The 22,057-nt window shown below is 41.6% G+C and overlaps 2 protein-coding genes across 4 annotated transcripts in view; one reads left to right on the top strand and one right to left on the bottom strand.

Annotated features, from left to right (window-relative positions):
• thada (THADA armadillo repeat containing) overlaps nt 1-18,648 on the bottom strand; it is a 113,836-nt gene extending 95,188 nt beyond the window's left edge. Inside the window, exons 1-21 of the mRNA XM_063491729.1 lie at nt 18,626-18,648; nt 18,274-18,356; nt 18,013-18,122; nt 17,454-17,584; nt 17,099-17,247; nt 16,964-16,996; nt 16,817-16,865; nt 16,429-16,622; nt 15,528-15,622; nt 14,161-14,384; nt 13,305-14,020; nt 12,972-13,126; nt 12,742-12,897; nt 12,501-12,608; nt 12,296-12,419; nt 10,951-11,096; nt 10,596-10,824; nt 10,379-10,514; nt 10,149-10,285; nt 9,835-9,966; nt 9,376-9,536 (exon numbers count right to left, since the gene is read on the bottom strand). Of these exons, the coding sequence (XP_063347799.1) occupies nt 9,376-9,536; nt 9,835-9,966; nt 10,149-10,285; nt 10,379-10,514; nt 10,596-10,824; nt 10,951-11,096; nt 12,296-12,419; nt 12,501-12,608; nt 12,742-12,897; nt 12,972-13,126; nt 13,305-14,020; nt 14,161-14,384; nt 15,528-15,622; nt 16,429-16,622; nt 16,817-16,865; nt 16,964-16,996; nt 17,099-17,247; nt 17,454-17,584; nt 18,013-18,122; nt 18,274-18,346 (3,258 nt within the window). The 5' untranslated portion in view covers nt 18,347-18,356; nt 18,626-18,648. The remainder of the gene's footprint in view (nt 1-9,375; nt 9,537-9,834; nt 9,967-10,148; nt 10,286-10,378; nt 10,515-10,595; nt 10,825-10,950; nt 11,097-12,295; nt 12,420-12,500; nt 12,609-12,741; nt 12,898-12,971; nt 13,127-13,304; nt 14,021-14,160; nt 14,385-15,527; nt 15,623-16,428; nt 16,623-16,816; nt 16,866-16,963; nt 16,997-17,098; nt 17,248-17,453; nt 17,585-18,012; nt 18,123-18,273; nt 18,357-18,625) is intronic.
• A 522-nt stretch (nt 18,649-19,170) lies between these two features.
• plekhh2 (pleckstrin homology domain containing, family H (with MyTH4 domain) member 2) overlaps nt 19,171-22,057 on the top strand; it is a 36,102-nt gene continuing 33,215 nt past the window's right edge. For all 3 annotated transcript variants that reach the window (XM_063491842.1, XM_063491843.1, XM_063491840.1), the window contains exon 1: nt 19,171-19,309. The gene's annotated coding sequence lies outside the window, so the exon portion shown is untranslated. The remainder of the gene's footprint in view (nt 19,310-22,057) is intronic.

Below are 22,057 nucleotides of genomic sequence, written 5' to 3'. Positions count from 1 at the left end.
TAAACTGCCAGCATAGTTCACTGAATGAATCACTTTGTACCAAATAAGACTTAAAACTGTCGACTGAGAGTGTAAAATCAGCAACAATTGAAAACAGGAGAAGCACTTTCTCACAAAATTCTGTCCAATCAGTTATTTCTGCAGCCAGGAGTGATCCCCTGCTTGACTTTGAGATGCATGTAATTTTCAACTCTTTCACATTTTTCCTAGTTTGTCTCAGTAAGTCCTCATACCAATCTCCCTCTGGACTCTCTGCTGCTTAAAGGAAGGACTGAAGAGCACGAGCTAATCATTCCTACAAGACCCCACACATTTAATATAGCACACTATATACTGCACACAATTCTTTATATTAATAACTCTCTACTGCACATCACAATTATTTTTTTAAATTACTCATACTTTTCTTCTTTTGAATCTTGTATTTTTCTTTCCATTGCATTTGACACTTTACTAATAACAACGCTCCTTTCACAGGTATTGATACATTTCTATAAAATCTATTATGCTCATTTCCAACTCCATGTTCTTGACTTTGTCTGCTACTACTCTTCTTCCTTTTAGCCTGCTTTCTTTTGATTGGCTGTCACTTACAGATGGTCTAAACAACAGGTGGGTGGGGCTTTTGCATTCACAACCACAGCTGCGTCCTTGGGATGACCATATTAATGATATCCTGTTTCACTGACCTACAGATCCATAGTTAAAACAAGTCTGAAAGGGAGTGTGAGAGCAGTCTGCAGCTTCTGGCTCACATAAATACTGCCTTTAAGGATGTGTGCAGTAAGAAGGTAGAGCAGCAGAAGACCACACTGGGTGGTCTCCTGCTGCTGTAGTTCATCTACATTTAGAGGTGACGTGAAGCTCTTTTGTACACCTTGGTTATAAGCCCAATGGGTGATAACTGATTTGCAAAAACAACATGCAAACCATGCTCTCATGCTTTTCAGGGAGAAAGTTCTTCCCATTTGGCAAAGCAGCTAGGAGACTGATGCAGTGATCTGTTTCTTTCTTATTTTATTGTGAAACATACGTTTTCTACCATTTTGTTTGAAAAAGCTGTCGATGTGAAATCAGCCATGCTCCATAGGCTGGAATGTTTGCAGTGATTAATTTTATATAACTGCTTACTGCAAATGATGTAACTAACGTTGTATCTTGTAGTAACTCGGCAACCATCCAAACATTTCAGTCGGTGTCCAATCAACAAAATATGATGTTGACATTTTCTGCTCAGCACTAGTTTTGCTTGTATTAACAGAAAATCCATCTGCGCAACAATCAAATGTTGTTTTAATAAAAGAGTTTAAGTTCGCAGCATAATCATTGTGACTTCTAGAGTACATATCTGACAAGATTAGGAAAAGCAAAACAGTTGATAATAATTGTTTTTATTCCTTGGTACAGTAATTAGTCAGCCACCAATTGTGCAAAGATGAGAGAGGCCTGTAAGTTTTATCATAGCTATACCTCAACTATGAGAGACAAAATGAGAAAAAAGAAATCCAGAAATCACATTGTCTGATTTTTAAAGAATTTAATTGCAAATTATGGTGGAAAATAAGTATTTGGTCACCTACAAACAAGCAAGATTTCTGGCTCTCGCAGACCTGTAACTTCTTCTGTAAGATGCTCCTCTGTCCTCCACTCGCTACCTGTATTAATGGAACCTGTTTGAACTCGTTATCAGTATAAAAGACACCTGTCCACAACCTCAAACAGTCACACTCCACTACGGCCAAGACCAAAGAGCTGTCAAAGGACACCAGAAACAAAATTGTAGACCTGCACCAGGCTGGGAAGACTGAATCTGCAATAGGTAAGCAGCTTGGTGTGAAGAAATCAACTGTGAAAGCAATTAGAAGACATAAGACCACTGATAATCTCCCTCAATGTGGGGCTCCACGCAAGATCTCACCCCGTGGGGTCAAAATGATCACAAGAACGGTGAGCAAAAGTCTCAGAACCACACGAGGGGACCTACTGAATGACCTGCAGAGAGCTGGGACCAAAGTAACTAAGGCTACCATCAGTAACACACTATGCCGCCAGGCCAGACGCGTCCCTTGCTTAGGCCAGTACATGTCCAGGCCTGTCTGAAGTTTGCTAGAGAGGATATGGATGATCCAGAAGAGGATTGGGAGAATGCCAGATGGTCAGATGAAACCAAAACAGAAAATTGGGGTAAAAACTCTACTTGTTGTGTTTGGAGGAGAAATAATGCTGAGTTGCATCCAAAGAACACAATATCCACTGTGAAGCATGGGGGTGGTTTGCGGCTGTTTTTCTGCAAAGGGACCAAGACAACTGATCTGTGTAGAGGAAAGAATGAATGGAGCCATGTATCGTGAGATTTTGAATGAAAACCTTTTTCCATCAGCAAGGGCATTGAAGATGAAACGTGGCTGGATCTTTCAGCATTACAATGATCCCAAACACACCGCCCGGGTAATGAAGGAGTGGCTTCGTAAGAAGCATTTCAAGGTCCTGGAGTGGCCTAGCCAGTCTCCAGATCTCAACCCCATAGGATAAATCTTTGGAGGGAGTTGAAATTCTTTGGGCTGGGCAACACAAACATCACTGTTCTAGAGGAGATCTGCATGGAGGAATGGGCCAAAATACCAGCAACAGTGTGTGAAGACCTACAGAAAACATTTGACCTCTGTCATTGCTAACAAAGGGTTTATAACAAAGTATTGAGATGAACTTTTGTTATTGACCAAATACTTTTTTTCCACAATAATTTGCAAAATAATTCTTTAAAAACCAGACAATATGATTTCTCTGGATTTTTTTTCCTCATTTTGTCTCTCATAGTTGAGGTATAGCTATGATGAAAATTACAGGCCTCTCATCTTTTTAAGCAGGAGAACTTGCACAACTGGTGGCTGACTAAATACTGTTTTGCCCCACTGTAAGCAAGCTTGTGGGATCTTTTCCTGTCCCTTTGTTAAAGTGTAGTCCATATTCATTCTTTAGGAAGCCCTAAAATGAAACTCAGGACCCCACACCACCTTTGACAGGTAAAGGTGGTTTTAAAGCGTATATTTTTATTCCATTGTGGGAAACTCTGTGGAGGAACTCTTATATTTTTAGAACTTAGATTTTCAAATAAAGCATTGCAAAGTAAATATTATGTACAAGAGAGCAAATATATGGAGATGTCAGACAATGCATTCTGTGTGTGTGTGAGACTGCGCGTGCATGCCTCTCTGCCTGTCTAAGGATGTGGGTGTGTTTCCCTCTCAGACGCAGAGCAGGCCAAACACATGGTCTGCCTCCTCTTTGTAACCAGTGCTCTGAGCTCCCAGCTATGCCAAATATGCTGTCAAACTCCAGCTGACCAGCTACTTCGGTGGTCTGTGTCAAACACACACACACCTCTTATTGCAAACTTTCAGATGTTGTAGATTTAATTTTAAATGGATAAGGATGACATTCAAGTCTACACTCAATTTTTTTTAACATAAAAAAACCCCCAAAAAACTGGACTCTTTCATTTACACAAGCATTCAAACCCTTAGATGTTGTTGTTGTAGTCGGGCATGTCCTGTTTGCTTTCATAATGTGACTGGTGACAAGCTCAATTGATTACACATAGTTTAGAAAAGGGTGAATTGTGTGTATACAAACTCACCAGTTCACACTGCATATTAGGACGCCTATGATAAAAATAGCCATAAATCAGGGTAAATGTACCAAACTACCAGCGTTTCGGCTAAAGTTGCCTCTCTAACCAAAGCGGTGAATGGTGAATAGGCGATTTTTCAAAAATCAGCTGTAGTGGTTTTTGACTTGGCCTGTTTCTCCTTTTTTGGTCTGATGGTAAATAACATGTTCTTCTCTTTCAGCTGTATAAGGCTGATTGGCAAACAGCTTCTAAATTACATCCACCTTTTGGTATTTTGAAATATATCTTAACACTCAAAATATTAAATAATTTGAAATCTGAGATGGGAAAAAATGTGAACTTTACAATGTAAAGACTTTCTGAAGTGACTGTACAGAGCAGCAGGACAGCTTCCTAATTTCTTTACTTCTTGCAAACAAAAACAGAAAAAAAAATGTTTGTCATCTTGAAAAACTTGAGAAAGTTGGAAAGGTCTCAATATAAACACTTAGACATAAAAATAAATTGGAAAAGAATTAAAAGAAAGTACAGCATCACTGCCAGCTGCTCCTGTTGCCATGGTAGCTCTGCACAACAACAGTGCAGAGCTGCTAGCCAGGCCGACAAGGATGTCACACAGGATGCTGGTGAGGACCACAGGAGGTGTCGAGCTCACACACGTTTTTGGAAGGAGTTGTGTTTCGGTCACACAAACACTACACACATGCATGTCATCACTGCGGTAGGGCAGCAAGACTTTGTACGCAGAGACTTCAGCAGATCCAACTTTCCAAACCCTTTCACAATCATCCTACTGTCTGTCAATGTGAACAGATTCACTATCGATGTATATACACACACACACACACAGTGTGAAACTGATGACAACTGAATGAAGATAAAAGAGCTCAAGTTCAGATTTTCCTTTTGTCTGCCTGCATTTGTTAAATAACTGCTTATATAATAAGCCATACAGAATGACATCATCACCTGTTATCTCATCAGATAATGTGACATCTGTGGCTGTGACATCAGCACCCAGTCAATTTTAGTGATGACATTTTTTGTATTTTTTTTTTGTCTATTCTTTACAAGAAATAGGATCGAAAAACTTGCAATGTGCCACATTGAAATCTGCAAATGGATTTTACTTCATGGCACATGATTTGGCAAAAACTGTATCCAAATACAAGATTTTATATATAAACTCACCATCTTTTCTTCATGTTTATGCCCATTTCTGACCTGACCATCTACCACCATTATACAAATCTCATCTTACACAGAAGATTTAATTTACAGATGAAATTTTGAACGACAACAGCACAAAAAACATTTTCCAAATGTCAGATTTTTCCTTTGGGATGACTTCATCTACACGCTTCTCACATCACCTAGATTTAAAATCAATGTTACAACAATAAAAAGAAAAACATTGCACAATCTTACAGAGTTGCAAAAGCATCATGAAGCACATGAATGAGAAAAAAAAAGTACAAAAAGAACCAAAGTGTGAAATCCACAAGCTGCTTCAGAACACACAGTATGCGCCACAGATTGTTCGTAATTGTTGGCCAACACTGCTCAAGATGCTGCAGGTTAACCTGCAGTCCAAAACAAAGAAAAACCACCCATTCAGCACATAATAGCCTCTGATCCTTCCTGCTTTCTCTCACAGCGTAAATACACTGTCAACAAGCAAACACACACACTCATTACCCCCTACACAGACAAACACAGCCTATGTCTGGAACCGTTGTTATTATGGACGCTCACATGCTGAAACACTCAGACAACTATTCCTGTGTGTTTGTTTGTTTGTCTGTGTGTGTGTGTGTGTGTGTGTGTGTGTGTGTGTGTGTGTGTGTGTGTGTGTGTGTGTGTGTGTGTGTGTGTGTGTGTGTTGTTTGCAGTGCTCTGTCTTTTCCTGCTGGTGGTGGAAGTGATTTGGAAAGAATGCAGTGGAAAGGGAGAGGCGTCGTGGCCGTTAAACCAGCGGGATTGGGCCTCAAATGAAAGCGCGGTGCTAACGAGGGCGGATGCTAATTGAAGGGCCTCCTGCTGTGGGGGTCTCACACACACACACACACACACACACGCATTCACAGCATTCCTTTCTACAGAATTCACAATATACACACAAACTGTATAACCGTACACTGTTTTCCTTTCTTCTTTTTTTTTTTGCAAAGAACTCGTAGTGGGATAGCAGAGTGTAAACAGCTTTCTAGATCCCACATGAGACCCCAGTGGAGTCCACATTCGGGTCAGGCGTTTGTCTTTGTAGATTGTATGAAATCAGTAATAACAGAGAGGGCTGCAATATCCTTGGCAGCACACTATAGTAACAAAGCTTAGCTGTTACAGCTTGGTTAGGGTCGTTAGTCATCCCATACTTTCAAAATATAGCATAAGCAATAGTGACAAGACAGAGCTGAGACGTGGCAGCAGTGTTTGAGGACGATCTGACACACATCCACAGACCCTGACATACAATTAATACACTGAAGAGAGCAGAGCTTAGGCTATTTTAAATGTCATTTCTTTTAAAAAAAATTTATGCAGTTCATACTGACATGTAGGGATGCACTGACTAATATCAATGCTCGTCTTTCACTAGATTCACAGTCTGGATAATTGACTATGTGCACGATAGCATATGCTAGTTCCGGTGCGGAAAATCCTGTGTGGAGCTTTGTTTCCGGTGTCCTATTCGCGCCCTGTTTAATGTCCAAAAGAAGTTAACCAAATGAATGAATTAAGCGTCGATTTACATTTCTATAGATGTCTTGGTCATTTACCCAATATAACTGTAAATGATGTTCATGGACTTGTCGATATTTTGCCCCCACGCCTCGGAGCAAAAGAGAAAAGGGATTCAAATGTTATATTTCTCAGCTGTCCCTCGTTTATTGCGGGTGTTATGTTCTAAAAATAACCAGCGATAGGTGAAATCAAGTAGCCAATTTTATTTTTTTGATGCGTGGACATCGTGGACATCCAGTACTGCACTTTTTAATTAAGAAGGTAAGTCACAACATACCCTTCATACATACTAATGTATAGAAACCCTTACCAGCAATCGTTCATTTTTTGTGTGGCTTTTTTCACGGTTTGTTAACATGCTGTGTAGGTGTGTACTTGACTCGCTGATATCGACATAACGGGAAACATCTGACTGTTGTTCACCTGTAGTTTGAATGCTGAACATTTGCCTGTTTAAAGAATAAGACCAGTCACTATACAGAGATGTGCTTCTGAATGTGGACGATGTGTCTTATGCTGCAGTGATGCAGTTCTGCTTGTGTTGAGTGATGCAAACAACCGATCGATCTAAACTCTTTAAACGTCAATCACGTGGTTACCGGCTACCGGCGAAAATAATCGGGACGGTAAGCCAATTTCTGTCTTAGCGCATTGTGTTTTTGTGGTCTTCTTTTGCGGCTAATTCAGTGAATTTTGGTCTGATCGTGGTGAAACTTGGTGTGTGGAGTCAGTGATGGCTCTGGGAGCTAACCAGCCTATCTTTAACCGGTTACTTTTATGAAGTCTGAAGAATTTCTGGTTCGGTTTTGTTTGTTTAGCGGACTTCTGCGCATTTACGTAACTGCTCGTTTAATCGCGGCTTATTTTCGGTGTGTTTGGTGGTTGTAGAAATGGTTTATATGACATTTTAGCTGAGATTATGAGGTTTCTGTGGATACCACACATGTCTGGACTTATATTTCTCAACCCGCGTTATAACCGATTAAACGTGATCTCCTCCTTTTTGCCCCCGGTACCGGAGACGTGGGGCTTAAGTGGTTAAACATCAAAATCTATCATTAGATTTTTTGTGACACAACAGTGGTGAGTGTTCCCACCTTCTGCTCTTTGGAACTTAACGCAATCTTTCCGTTTTCAAGTTTTGGACATGATTTTGGAGTATATCTTAGCAGTAGCGATTTACCGCAAAGTAAAGCTACCGGAAATGTGCAACCCCACATCCGGCCTCAAACCAGGAAGTTAGCATTTTCTCGTGCACATAGTCAATTCTGAAAGATCACTGAGACAACAAACCTCCCCCCCCCCCCTTCCACTTTGGGCCGTTTAACATTTATTCAATTATTCATAAAATCAGCCCCTGACTGTCACCAATAAGTTCTTGTTCTTTGGAACATCCCTACTGATTTGAGTCAGCATCTATGCCCAAAATCCAACATCAAACATGATTTATATTTATAAAACATTAAATTATAAAACATATGACCTATAATGTTATTTTTTAAGGTAAAAGCTGTGCTTAAAATCTATGTGTGAATGTATGAAATATTTTAGTTTTTCACTGGCAAGAAATAATATGAAAAGACTGAAGCTCACATGGTTTGTCTTGTTTTCCCAGACATGACTTAAGCCTCGTCTTTTTTCGCCAAATTTTTCTTCAAGTCCAGGACTACAATTAATCCATGTCTGGGAAACTGGGTGATAGTGTTTGTCTGACTCTTAATACTTTCCCACTTCCACAGCTTGTTTCTGTTATTGCACCCAGGTGCACTGGTTCTAATTGGTAACGATGCAACAGTCTGACTCAATGTTTCATGTAGTTTGGAACAACAATGGAGCATTATGTTAATACAGACGAGTGGGATATGTGGGGCTTTGAATACAAACAGGTCACTGTGGAACTCAGACTTAGTTTTTTTTTAAAGGGACAGTCTGATTATTAGAAAAGTATACCAGACTAGTACCAGCTTATCTTTTACACACGCTCAGAATAACTCCTAAAAATCCACTGCTAGTAATGACACCTCCAGTTTGCACTGTGTGGCTCACAGCTCATGCTTGCCTGCTAGCACAATGAGATAACAGTGCCCTGTACGCATATGTTACACTACTGAGTGCACTCTTCTATATCATTTACTGTCTATAACAAAAGTTAGCAAGCTAGCTGTAAATTAGCTACATTGCACAAAACACGTGACGTGATAAAATAATTACGAATGATGAAATTTGATCCCGAAAACCCAATCACTCCTCCGTGGACGCTCACCTGATGTCAGTCAACTTCCAGTTTTGCCAGACAGGCTTCATCTGATGAAACTGGAGGACTAATGCTAGCTAACGTTAGCTCGCCTGCTAGTACAAACATATTGCTCGATACTCGATGTAGAAGCTAGCTGTCTAAGCTTAGCTTATTTGCTCACCTGTGCTAGCAAAATACTATCTGAACCACAGCATGTTTGCTTGGTTGTCCTCATTTCAAGTCTGTTTTTGAATACATGGTCTGAGTTCAAATCAGTGACTAACTCATTCTAAGTTACTGTTAGCTAGTGTTCCTCATTTCCACCAATAGGAACAGACAGACTGATATAAGGAAACATGACATGCTTTTAATTTATGCAAAAAATTCTACCTGCATCACACAGAAATCCCTCCACAGGTTGCAACTGAGAGTCAGGAAGGTCTATTATTACTAACAATGTCTGAATGATTTGTAATGTAACTTAAAAACATCTAACATTTGAAAACTGTCACATTTAACTAGCTTAATTATCAATTATAGCTTTGAATGAACAATTACTTGATGTTTTACATCACTGACCCTGGCCCATAACCTGCTAATCAAACTTCTATAAAAAAGTTAACAGTCAGAACAATTTTATTTTCATATTTTCAACAACAGTAATATACCTAACGTGCTGAACTACCCTCTGCTGTGTATGAGATAAATGCAGTAGTAGGATGCGAGGGGTGTATGCATTGGTGTGTTTAGTCTGGGGTCTCACCTGTTGCTCTGTGATGAGCCCGGTGTGCGTGCACACGTTGTCATTGGTGTAGTGCAGAGGCAGGCTCTGACACAGCTGTCCGAGCAGCATGGCCACTTCCTTCATTGTCCGCCAGCAGCACACCAGCACCATCTGAGCCGTCACCCTATAGCCCTCACCACCTACAGCCAGCACATACACGCAAGGTTTGGTTGTCTTATTAAGTAATGTGGCAAACTAAACCTCTGTATGCAGTAGAAACAGAAAGTCTCATAATATGCTCAAATTCAATATTTATGTTCATGTTTTTTACACATTAACACCATTCAGTTTCCATTATGACAGTGAAGTTGCACTTGTTGCACTTGCAGGGTCCAGACTGTGCATCATGTAAAGTTACCACATGAAACACTTCCCTCACCAGGAGATCACAGGTACTGCACTTAAAGAGCCAAGATACCAGGGAAATGTTTACATTACCTGTGTCAAGTGATGGGGTCTGTGTGTGATCGTCCCCCTGCTGTGTGTCCAGCTCTCTGGCGCTGGTGAAGAAGTCGTTGGTGTCCCTGGGCTGAATCTCCTGCAGGATCTTCTGCAGCCCTGCTGAGGTCTCTGTCCAAAACACAAACAAGGCAAGCTGGAGTTTTTTCATCTAATTTCAGTGTCATTTTTGTGTTATGTATGTAACAGTTTCTCTATTTGCGTTCCAGGGTTCTTGTAATTTCAGCAACTGTTTTCCTGATGAATTCTACAGTGTAGACTTGTAGTTATACTGCACATAGAAAGAAGAAGACCTGAGTCATTATCCATGGGGATGAGTCCTTCTGGAGAGGAGCTCTGGACTACAGGGGAGACCACGTCAGACATCCTGTAGCACACAGCAATCAGCTCTGACACCAGATATCTCCAATGCTCAGTCTGACTCAAACTCCTAAACACACACGCACATATATACATGTAATTATCCCATGATAAGAGATCGTGGCTAATTTGAATATTGTGTAGATGCAATTCTTGTCCTTACTCTGTGTTTAGATGCTGCAGGACAGCAGTGATGCAGTGAGCTCTGCCATAGAGAGGAAAGGAAGCAGCTGCCTGCAACAGAGACGCCTCTGCCCTCGACACCTCAGACTGCAGGCAGCGCAGCAAGAACTGAACCACTGAGGAAAGAAAGCAGCACAGTTCAACATACGCTATATGCACACGAAATTCTGAGGCTGGTCTGCAAACGTGGATCTCACCTGCCAGAGTGTTGAGCTCCAAAATGAGCATATCAGAAGCCTGGGCTGGTATGGAGAGAGGCTGGTAATCGAGGCCTTGCTGCTGGGCGCAATGCAGCAAAGACTGGCTCAGGTGTGGCTGGGGGAGCAGCAGGTTGAGGAGGTGGGCAGCTGTAACGCTGTCAAAAGGTTTGGTGCTTGTACTAAGGTTCAGAGCAGCCTGAAGAATGGAGCGCATCCTCTCGGGCACCTGGAAACAAAGAGACCAGAGATCAATGTCTGCACTAAACAAAAACAAGAATTACAAAAATCTAAGAAAAAAAAGTTTTTTTGTTTTTGAAGTAACAGAAACTTTTATTTAGACGCGTGTCAGAACCTCAAGTCCAACAGCTGATGGTGGGAGCTGCTGTATTAACGACGAGGCGAGCTGTTTGACTTCCAGGAAATTGCTGGCGACACAGAAGAGGACGTTCTGAGCATATGTAGAGGTCACAACTTCGCCGAGGGCGAAAACATCAGGCTCTGAGAAACAGAGAGGCAGAGGTGAGAAAACGCAGGAGGGGACAGTCAGTGACAACAGGCAGAGTATGCAGCTGACGCAGCTGGAGCACCAGGCTGGCATCAAAATAAAGAGGCTGGCCAGCACCAGACAAGCTGCTGGTTCAGGCACATACATACATGCATTGTGCCAAGACTCACTGTTACTGCGTCCTTGAACACAGCTCTGGACTCCAAACTGTTTCAGCCCAACACCACCATCTTTCCGTTTTTGAATACATGGAACTTTAAGGGGCCTCATTCTGGTTTTCATTCATTTCTCTCATATTTACACTGTTAGAATGATGAACGCTCATGTTAAACATAGCCCAGGTTTTAATGCTGCATTTCGATGTCGCATTAACTCAGCCAGTTAATGCGAGACAAATCCAGCTGCTCATTAAAGCTTTCTGGTTTGATCAGAAAAGAAAACATTGGTCCATACACCTGAAAGTCCCGAAAACCCATTGTGAGTTCTGTCTCGAGTCTTCGGATGTATCCGTGTATTTCCGCGGGGCCGATGCTGCGCTGAGCGGACAGCTCCTGAAGCTTTTGAAGTGTCGGAATTTGGAAATTTCAACATCGCTTGAAAAAACTGGCAGCTAGCAACATCTCTCTCACTGGTCTCACCGATTTTTAGCCAATTACAAGTTGAATCTGGTAGTTTGGGTTCTTAGATAAGATACCGTCATTAAGAAGCAGCACAACTAATGTGTCTATGCGAGCTAATTTGCGATGTGCACCGCTGGCCCGGCCATTTATTTTTTAATGCACCTTTTAGATTAATTCACTGCGTGTCGTCAGTTAACCCTACGGGTGCCAGCTGTGGCACGAGTGCCCAGGGTTGCCAACCCCTGTCCTATACGGTCCTCTCAGCTCTAAGCACAGCACTAACTTTCTTTCTGTCTACAAAGGCGGCTCAGTTAGAGGGAGAGGAGTTAAAACAGCTGGTTTCAGATGAACTGAGAAGCTGTACCAAGGCCCAGTTAGAATAATATGGATTATTTTGAACTGTGAATCATGCAAAGCTACACTATTTGGGATCTTGAAATAAGGCCTCAAATCCTGATTAACATGCATGTAATCCTTGGAGTCTAATACAGCATATTTACACATCAGTGAAGTTTTAGTTCAGTGTAGTGAGCAATTTAGTCAAAACGGTGACTAGCGAGCAGCTGATGTACCAGTGCTGAAGCTGAAGAGCTGACCCAGCAGACCCAGCAGATGCAGAGACATAAGGCATTTAGAAAAAGAGGCTCCAGGGAGCAAAACTTCCAGCAGCCTCTCACACAGCCAGCACAGGAACGCCTGCAACAAGACAAATAAATTCATCAGACAAAAATATCAACACTATTGGAAAAACAAAACAAAACTGAGTGTGTGGTTTACCTTGTACTGACGTAGAGTGTGTTGGTCTGTGTCTCCCTCCTCCTGGTCTCTCTTCTGGCTCAGTCTCTTCTGCAGCAGCTGAGTGCTGTCCTTCACTCTGCAGAGCAGCTGTGTAGCAGAACATTCAAAGTTTCATTAAGTGCCGATTTCGATGTTTTCCTCCACGTAAATCCACAGCCTGCTCTGCTCAGCAAAAACATTTCCAAACATTAAAGACAGTCTCAGGTGTAAGGCTGCTAACCTTCTTTAGCAGGCTGACTGTTTGCTGTCTGATGCCTGGTGACTGGCTGTTGAGGTTGGGCAGGAGGAAGTGGCAGATCAGGTCCATTTCCTGTGAGGTCAGAACCTCTGTGCTGCGGTGGCTCTCACACACCAAGCCCAAAGCATCCATCCTCACCTGAACAGTGAGAGATGAATGCATAAGAACACTTGCAACACTTGCATCTGCTTTGAGGACACAGACAGACTTACCTGATCATGTTTATGTATCAGAGCTTGTTGGAGCAGGGACAGCGGCACCAGTCCTCCCCACAGGCCACCCTTTGTGGACGGTATGACTCCCTGGGCCCTGGCTGCCCGTAGGCACGTCATCAGAGCGCCTAGAGCTCCTCTGCTGCCTGCAGAACCTAATAAGAAACACAAAATAGCAGAATAACATTATGCCTTATTATTTGGGACTGCAATATAATATACTCTTTGACTACACTCATAACAGTTTGTCAAGCTGAGAGACATTGATATGCATTTGAGAAATAAGGGTTGAGTGAAAACAGTTGCAGATGTAAAGGACATGTAAGTCTTTACCTATGGGTGGCATGTCCTGCAGGGCCTGCACCATGTGTGCCAGACTGGAGGGGCTACAGCGTAGCAGCTTGGGCAGGAAGTAGTCCAGGATGTACGTTGTTTGGTCCAGCCTGGATCGGCACAACACATGCAGCAGAGGAGTTACCCACGTCTGGTGCCAGCGCTCCATCCAAGCCTCCGTCTCTCCCACTGCTGCACCAGCCTCACTCGCCAGCTGTGCCTTGTGGCTGACAAACAGCCTTTCCAGTAGGTCGCTGGCATACGGAGCTAAGGTCTGGTCACCCATCAAACCCAGGAGACATGAAGGCAATTGGGGCTGGATATTAAGCAGATACCCTGCCCCATAGAGCTCCACCAGGCAGCCTAAGGAGCCGAACTTCCCCCTCATATGCCACTCAAGCCCTAGTAGGTTATGAGTCAGGTCGGTGATGTACGGATCCTCGGTGGGGTCAGAGACGGACGGGCTGGTGTGCTGATGGATGAGGAGGTGGTTGCGGAACAAGGACCGGGTTTGGTGGCGGACACCGTCCAGCGGATGCTCCCAGTGGGAGTAGATGTGCTCCAGCAGGTGTTGCTGTAGGTCAGAGCCTCCACTCAGGGACTGCTGGAGGCTGGGAGGACACAACTGTGTCTGCCCCTGCAGGCAATCCAGGGCAGCCCCACTCCACAGAGTAAGGACCCGAGCCACCACCATGGCTGTACTCGACTCCTTTATACTATTGAGATGAGAAAAAAAACAAAAAAAAACAAAAGCAAAATTTAAAATAAAAGTTGTAAACTGCATCCCAGCACATTCCACTTCATCAGAATCTGGAAAAATATTCAGAATAGAAATTGGGTATCAGAGCAGAGCTACCTAACATCTAGTTCCAGCAGCGTGTTTGGGACCAGCAGCAGCAGCTGTTCCCACTGTGGTCCTGGTAGGGCAGCCTTCCAGCTCAGCATAGCAAGGGCACCGTGACACAGATACAGAGAGACACCCGGTGGGCGTCCACTGCTGCACAGACCCTCACACCTCTGCTTGAGCCACTGAGGAGCCGAATCCAAATCCTGCACAGAGCTACGCAGCAAACTGCACACCTACACACAGCATAAAAGATCCCCTTTATAGCCAGAATCTATGATTTCATTATTTAATGCAGTTCACAAACATAAATAGACATTTTATTTTACTATAATTGCAATCTAAGTAAGTAAGTAAAGTTTATTTATTAAGCGCTTTACATAGACAGGCAGTCACAAAGCGCTGTACACAAAGATTAAAATAAACAGAACGTTAAGTAACAAAACAGACAATATACACAATATAAAAGGTTCAATGTAAATAAAATTATTTTTTAAAAAAAACCCTAAAAAGCATTGATCAACAGAAAGCTTGTTTAAACAGTAAAGTTTTTAACTGCTTTTTAAAGGATTTCACAGAGTCAACCAAACGTAGCTGTGGTGGTAAACTGTTCCACAGCCTTGGTGTCACAGACTGAAAGGCTCTGTCCCCTCTCATCTTCAAACTCTGTGAGCGGAGACAACGAGCAGCAGTGTCTTTTGTAAGAAGCTTGGATAAATAATCTGGGGCCTGGCCGTTTAGTGCTCTGTATGTTAAAACAAGAGTTTTAAAACGAATAATAAAATCAATTGGGAGCCAATGTAAAGAATATAAAATAGAAGTAATGGGAGCACGCTTGCTAGAACGAGATAGTAGTCTGACTAATGCATTTTGTATAGATTGGAGGTGAGAAAGGGATGATTTGTCCAAGCTGGTAAACAGGGCATTACAAGAATCTAAACGCGATGACACAAATATATGAACAATTTTTCCTTAAATGAAAGAAGCAGGAACGAGACAAAGATTTTACTGCAAGTCAAGGCCCAGAGAAGAATCAAATATTACTCCAAGATATCGAATATTTGACTTAGCAGAAGGACAGTAAGAAGCAAGAACCTGACTGATTTTGGTACTTCCTTCTGTAAGCAATAATGTTATACATTATTGCTTACAGAAGGAAAAACAACAACAACAACAACACAGAAATAACTCATTAATTTCAATGAAAAAACCTTATAAATAATTTGACAGTATGAGACCCAGTATTGAGGGACTACAGCAGCTCAATATAATTTTTACCCGAAAAAAGCTACTTCTTAAGTAGTATGAAGAAACACTACAATTGTAATTTATTAGTGTTATATGGTATACATAGAGTGATAAAAGTCCCTTTCACTCACCACTGAAGCAACATCGTCTCCAGAGCCCATAACAGACCTGATCAATAACACCACAGCCATGCCAGCTGTGCTCTGGACAGACTGGATGAACTCCTCTAAAGACAGGAAGAAGAACAGAGTGGAGACAAATCAATGAAAAAAAAAATGTATTCCATGTTTATAAATCAATTAAGCTTTACCTGCATAGCTACAGTGTGTGTGTGTGAGTGAGTGGAAGATGAGGCTTCAGCTTGTCCATAAACTACAGCAGTGATGATGTCGTCACTGGTGTTGTGATAACTTTGTTCAGAACAGAGGCTGCTTGAGCTAAATGTTAGAATCCTATGATGGTTTTTATTTGCACACGTGGCCCTGAATACACACAAACATCAACAGTGTCACTTTCTCTCATTGTTCTGAATTCCACTACGAACACCCTCTCTATGTTAGTCCTTGCTGTGACTGAAATCAAGAAAAAAAAAAAACAACGTACTATTAAAGGTTCACTTCCGCCTGTTTGCATCACAACTGAACTTGTTTCACGGATTGTTGGAAACACTATTTGATTAGTTCATAAACTTGCCCAAAGTACTTTTCTGAGCCTGGATCCTGAGTTATACCAAATCCTGATAATATCACAGGGAACAGTTGCCACATTCAGGGTGGGAGAGGGGGCAGGGTCACATGGACACCATAGCGTGTGTGGTCAAAGCTAGAAGGTAGAACTGGGATCTGTATCCTCCCTCCCACTGAAATCTACACCTGTGACACAAAATTAATACCTAAAATCTAAGTGAAAAAGTCTTAGATTCAGTGACTGATGAGGACAGCTGCCTGTTTTCCAGTGAGACGACGGTGGATCTGCATGTTTGCTTCCAGCTGTTTGTTCTCTGCTCGTCTTGTTAATTCCTAACTTTCTTACCATCAGTGAGGATGTGTATGTAGCAGTCCAAGAGGTCACCCAGTGTGTCCTGCAGCCTGCAGCAGTCCTGTTGGGCCTGTAAAGCCATGCTGATCGTGTCCTGAGACCTCTGGACCACCAGCATGGAGGTCTTCACTGCAGCTAGACAGGACTGCATCAGCTGAGCCTGGGCAATGTGGCGGCCTACAAGACCACTGGGAAAACAGCAGAGGGCGACAGAGGCACACAATTTGATACAAATACAAGGCTGGTAAGCTTTCCTCATGTATCAATGATTACACAGACGATATAAACCTACAGAATATTGAAATCAATGAGCACCAGCTGGAGTCCAATCAATGAAAGAGACTGGAAGTGTGATTTGAGGGATAAGAGCATGCCTCCATACCTGTTTTGATGAAGGTATTCACTCAGCGCCTTGTGAAGGAACTGCAAAACTACACAGGAGAAGAGGACTCAATGAGATGAGATCGAGACATTAGCTTTCCTCAAAAATACATGAACTTTAGCAGGTTAAAATAAGGTGGATACTAACCTTCTGGTAATAGTTTGTTAATGCAGCTTTCACCTGTAGATGTACAATTTTGCCGTGATTGGTACTTATTTATAGCACATGAACTGTTGTTTGATATTAGCAGTGATCACACAAAGAGCAAAAGTAACCACTAACCAAGAGGGAAGCCATCCAGACAGGCAGTGATGGAGTCGACGATGTGGGGATACCGGTCTGAAGACGTGCTGGAAAGACAATCAGACAAGCAACCAGCCAAGCAGCTCACAGTCTGCTCCTGAAGCCAAGCTGGTACTGAACCCAAGGCACTGAGAAGTGCAACACAGACAAGTTTAACACAGACAATTTATCTGAGAGCCTCAGAATTGACGAAGAACGAACAGACACATAAGAGAAAAGATAAATCAGCTACTATGGCCTCTTTATATCTTCTCCCTTAAAACCACAAATAAACAGCTGCGCAGGCTCAGCTTGTCCACAAATGAATATAGAAGAAAATGAAGCATATGTCTACCTTGCAATGGCTCTTCGGAGGGGGTTCTTGGACTGCAGGGAGGTGTAGACCACAGCTAGCGTGTGTAGACAAGCATCTAAAAGAACTCCGCCCATTTGCTCATCACTCAGTGCCTCCAGCTGGGACCCTGCCTGATGAAGTATTGAAAAAAAACAAATATTAAAACCTGGAGAAGTGAAAACATTTATGATCTCATTTACAGTGCTACCTGTCAAAGGGTAGGATGAATCAGGCAGGAAATGAACACAGTGTTGTTTGAGCTGAGGTCTTGGAAGCAGGAAACATGGGACGTGTAAGTATCAGAGAGACTGACAGAAGTCTAATTGTGACGGATTAGTACCTTTAAAGACAGTGATTATGATGCAGAGCTTTCAGAACATACGCTGATCTCACACGTCTGTTCCACTTTACCACTTACTAGACCTAAACATTCTGCAGCTAACATCTTGCTTGGACATCTTAGTCTTAGTTGCATTGAATGCTCAAGCAGAGTAGAAAAGCGCTCTATAAGAACCAGTCCATTTATCACACTGTTCATACCGTGCTATACCAGACAGACCTTTTTAACCAGCTGGATCTGCTGCACCGGCTCTGTCAGCTCCAAACAGGACTGCAGGGTTTGGGCAACCTGCTTGACTCCATCTTCTCCTCCATCAACTGAGAGGGATGCTGGGAAAAGGTCAAAATAAATATTATAAGACATGCGTAACATCAAATGAAGGGTACACACAGTGACTGCTCTACCTGCAATTTATGATGAGACTTATTTACTCTTATAATAACTTTTTAGGCACAGTTATCTGTACTTTTACTCCCTTACCTAACAGCTTGTGCAGTTTCTCCTCATCCAGCGCCACAGCCTCCACTTTGGAAGTCTTCTTCTTCACTACCATGGCTTTGCCTCTGTGTGAGGAGTAAACATACAAACATAATTTAGAAACAACCAAACAAAATAGGGGCTTATTTACTGCTTGAAATTCTTGCTGCTAGATGTTAGCCAACTAGTGCTAGCTGCTCGAGACTGACTACACGTGCAAAATGAAAGGCAAGACAGATACAACAAACCCTCAAATAACAAAACAACAAACCGCGGCTTTACTAGAGCAGCTCTACACACCCGCAAAATTAAATGTAAAAAGCATTTAACTCTGTTCAGCATGTGCTTTACTCACTTGAGCCCTTCAGCTTCAGCTGGTAGCTGTGAATAGTGTCAAGTAGGACTAAAACCTCTTACTTCCGAAACGTTTTTTCAGAATAAAACACCCATTAAATATCGTGCCCAATAAAACAAACAAAATAAAGCTTATATGTGACCTTTAGCAATATTGTTGTTTTTATTTGAATGTAAAAATCAAAATTTTGACTTTCAGACGCTGAATGTGTACTTTTATGTGAGCAAACTTTTACTTTGACACCAAACCTTTTCAGCTTTCTATGGTGTTGTCGCAAACCTGACGCTCACGGGGCCATGCCGCACATAGTAGACGTCACTTCCGACAAAATGTCTGAGCCCGCCCTCAGAAACCGAGCTACCCGAGAAGTGGCGCTCGGGATTTTTATTGGTGGATGACACACGTCAATCAAAGGCAGACGTACCTTTCCGGCGCGGCTGAGCAACTCCTACCTAGTTTTTGATTGGACGTTTTTGATGAAGCCACACCTTTAAAAAATATACGCCAGCCCTTCACCAACTTTGCCCGAGAAGCGCAATGAAAACCTCTGGGAAAGACAGAAATTCATCGTTTTAAGACATGAATTAGCATTTTCTTCACAGGAATAACAGCAGATAAAGAAGCGCTGGACTCGACATGACGTGAAGCTCCTCGTAAAGTGTCTTTACATTAATATTATTAAGGGTAAGTCGATGAAAATGGATGGTTTTAATTATTAGGAAATGAATTATGTATTTTAATAACGGTTTAGCAGCAATGTGCATTAACAGTCATGTCAAATTGATAATAACTTAAATAGACTAATGAATTTTGTTTATCAGCACTAATAAAACCAATTTTTGTAGGGAAATGAAGAAATGCTATTTATGTATTTTATTGATAGCTGTTTAAAAAAATAGATTATAAGTTTAACTTTTAATATTTGAAAGTCACCCCGCATTAATGTACTCACAAACCAAATGTTTAAAATATCCCTTTGCCACATCATAGAAAGTGTGCTACCACAGACATTGTTGCACCTCATCACCTCAGTTTTCTTGACTGCTACAAACTGTTTTGAGTCTCTTCAGAAATACTTGGGAAAGTAGATGGACTGTTAGTCGGGGGAACTGGGCGAGTCACAGCGGTCTTTACTGCTTTCTGACAAATCAAACAGCTACTCTGTGAGAAAACATGCTGTTCGGCTTTGGGTTTTGGGGTTCATGTGCTCAAAGTAACAGTATGTTTTTATTTCTCATCTCTAAAAGTTTTTTTAAAAAACCTTGTGCAACAACTACTATATGTAATAATTGTTTATTGTTTAATAATAGTAATAATTGTTTGGTAAAATAACACAAACCTGAAACTAAACTCAGAACTGTTGAGGCTCAATTTGGGGCTCAAGTTGTTTTGATGAGAGTATACAGGATGAACCCTTTTTTTTTTTTTAAGTATTATATTGTAATAATTTACAAAATCTTTTTTGATTATATTTTCAAACGAAGGAAGAAAATAGGAAAGAAATTCCTAGTCCAAGACAGAAATTAGGAATGTTTGAAAGAAGAAGGTTAGAGCTCAGACAGCTGTAGTGAAATGTGTGAGGTGCAACAAACTAGCACATGATGCTGACATCTCAGGGATGGCATAAGGGGATCAGTTTGGTTAGTCAGATACGGGTGGTGTTAATAAGTAAACATAGTCATTTATTTGACTTTGGTTTTTAATAAGAGAAAAAAACCTCAATATTCAAATAGGTTAGTGTTCGTGATAATATTGGACGTATTTGAACTCTATTTGAATAATGTAACTGTCTGCAGCTCTGCTTTAAATTAGCATGACATATATTCCCTGGTGACTTTGTTAGGTACACCTGTTTGATATCTAATCAGCTAATCAAATGGCAGTAAATCGGTATATTTAGGCATGTAGACATGGTCAAGATAGCCTGCTGAAGTTCAGTGGTGATTCAAATGAGGCATGAGCTCATGTCAAAGGTCAGAGGAAAAGACCAGACTGCTCTGAGCTGATATTAGGGCAACAGTAACTCTAATAACTGCCTGTTACAACCTGGGTATGCAGAAGAGCATCTCCGAATCCACAACACATCCAGACTTGAATGTTACAGCAGTGGAAGACTACACAGGGTGCCACTCGTATCAGCTTATCAGACAGGAAACAGAGGCTGTAATGAAACTGGATCACCAGAACTGGAAAATAGAAAGAAAAAAAACCCATTGTCTGGTCTAAAAACGTTTGGGGATTTTCTTACCGATTATTGAGCATGCATCAACACATTGTCTGGTCTGATTTGTTTCAATTTCCACTGCAGCAGGGTTAGAATTTGTTATAACAAGCGTGAAAACTTGGATCCACCCTGCCTTGTAGCAACTGTTCAGGCTGGTGCTGGTGGTGTATTGGTGTGGAGGACATTTTCTTCGCTCACTTTGGCCCCTTAGTTCTCATTGAGTATATTTTAAATGGTATATAACATTATTGCTGACCACAGTGTGCATATCTCCTGATGGCTACTTCCAGCAGGATAACGCACCAATGTCACGAATCTCAAATCATCTCTAACTGAGAAGTGAGGTAGTTCACTGCACTGAAATAGTGTCCACAGTCAAGAGAGCTCCTTTAGGAAGAGGTGGAAAGAACAGGAGGTTGACATCATAGATGTGCAACCACCAAATCTGCAGCAGCTGTGTAATGCTGGGGCTTGATTCAAACACTTTGTAGAATCTATGCAATAAAGAATAAGGCGGTTGTGATGGGAACAGGTGGTCCAAGCCAACAAGCAAGATGTAGGTGTAAGTGACGTATCAGTGTATATACAACTGAAACGTATTACGCTCAGCTGATAAGTTTTTTAAACAATCAAAAGATTTTATTCCATCAGAGTCAATTTAATGTCCTTTAAACCTTTATTTATAAAAACAGAATAACTTCATCAGCACATCACATCCAAATGAGCTTTCAAAAGAGTCCCGATTGTGTCTGTGTGTGCTGATTCTGACTTTGACCAACAGAAAGTCTGAGAGAAAGATTGCATAAGAAAACACTGGGAGCCGGGCTTTAGGGGTCATTTTTTCTTTAAGATCACGTGTGCTCCAATATCGCAAATAATGACTAATATTCTAATAGGATGTTGTTTATTTACCTTCAACATGTAACCAGCTGAAGGGTGGTGTTGTAGCTAAACAGAAACATTTTGAATATTACAACTGCTATAAAAACACCAAGTGTCAAATTCCAGCATATTTAATGAGATAGTAGCGGTTAAATGTGATATGTGAAATGTAAATTTAGAATACAAAGCATTTCTTAACTTTTATAACAATAACTTTGTCATATTAAACTCCATCCCCTCAGTCCCTCGTGCTGTTTTGTTTTGTGGAGTGAGACTCGTTTTATTCCTTTCCCCTCGTCAGTGTTTACCACAGCAAACAGGCAGCA

Source organism: Pelmatolapia mariae, linkage group LG13 (genome assembly GCF_036321145.2).
Source record: "Pelmatolapia mariae isolate MD_Pm_ZW linkage group LG13, Pm_UMD_F_2, whole genome shotgun sequence".
NCBI classification, from domain to species: domain Eukaryota; kingdom Metazoa; phylum Chordata; class Actinopteri; order Cichliformes; family Cichlidae; genus Pelmatolapia; species Pelmatolapia mariae.
This window is presented reverse-complemented; position numbering and strand designations above follow the sequence as displayed.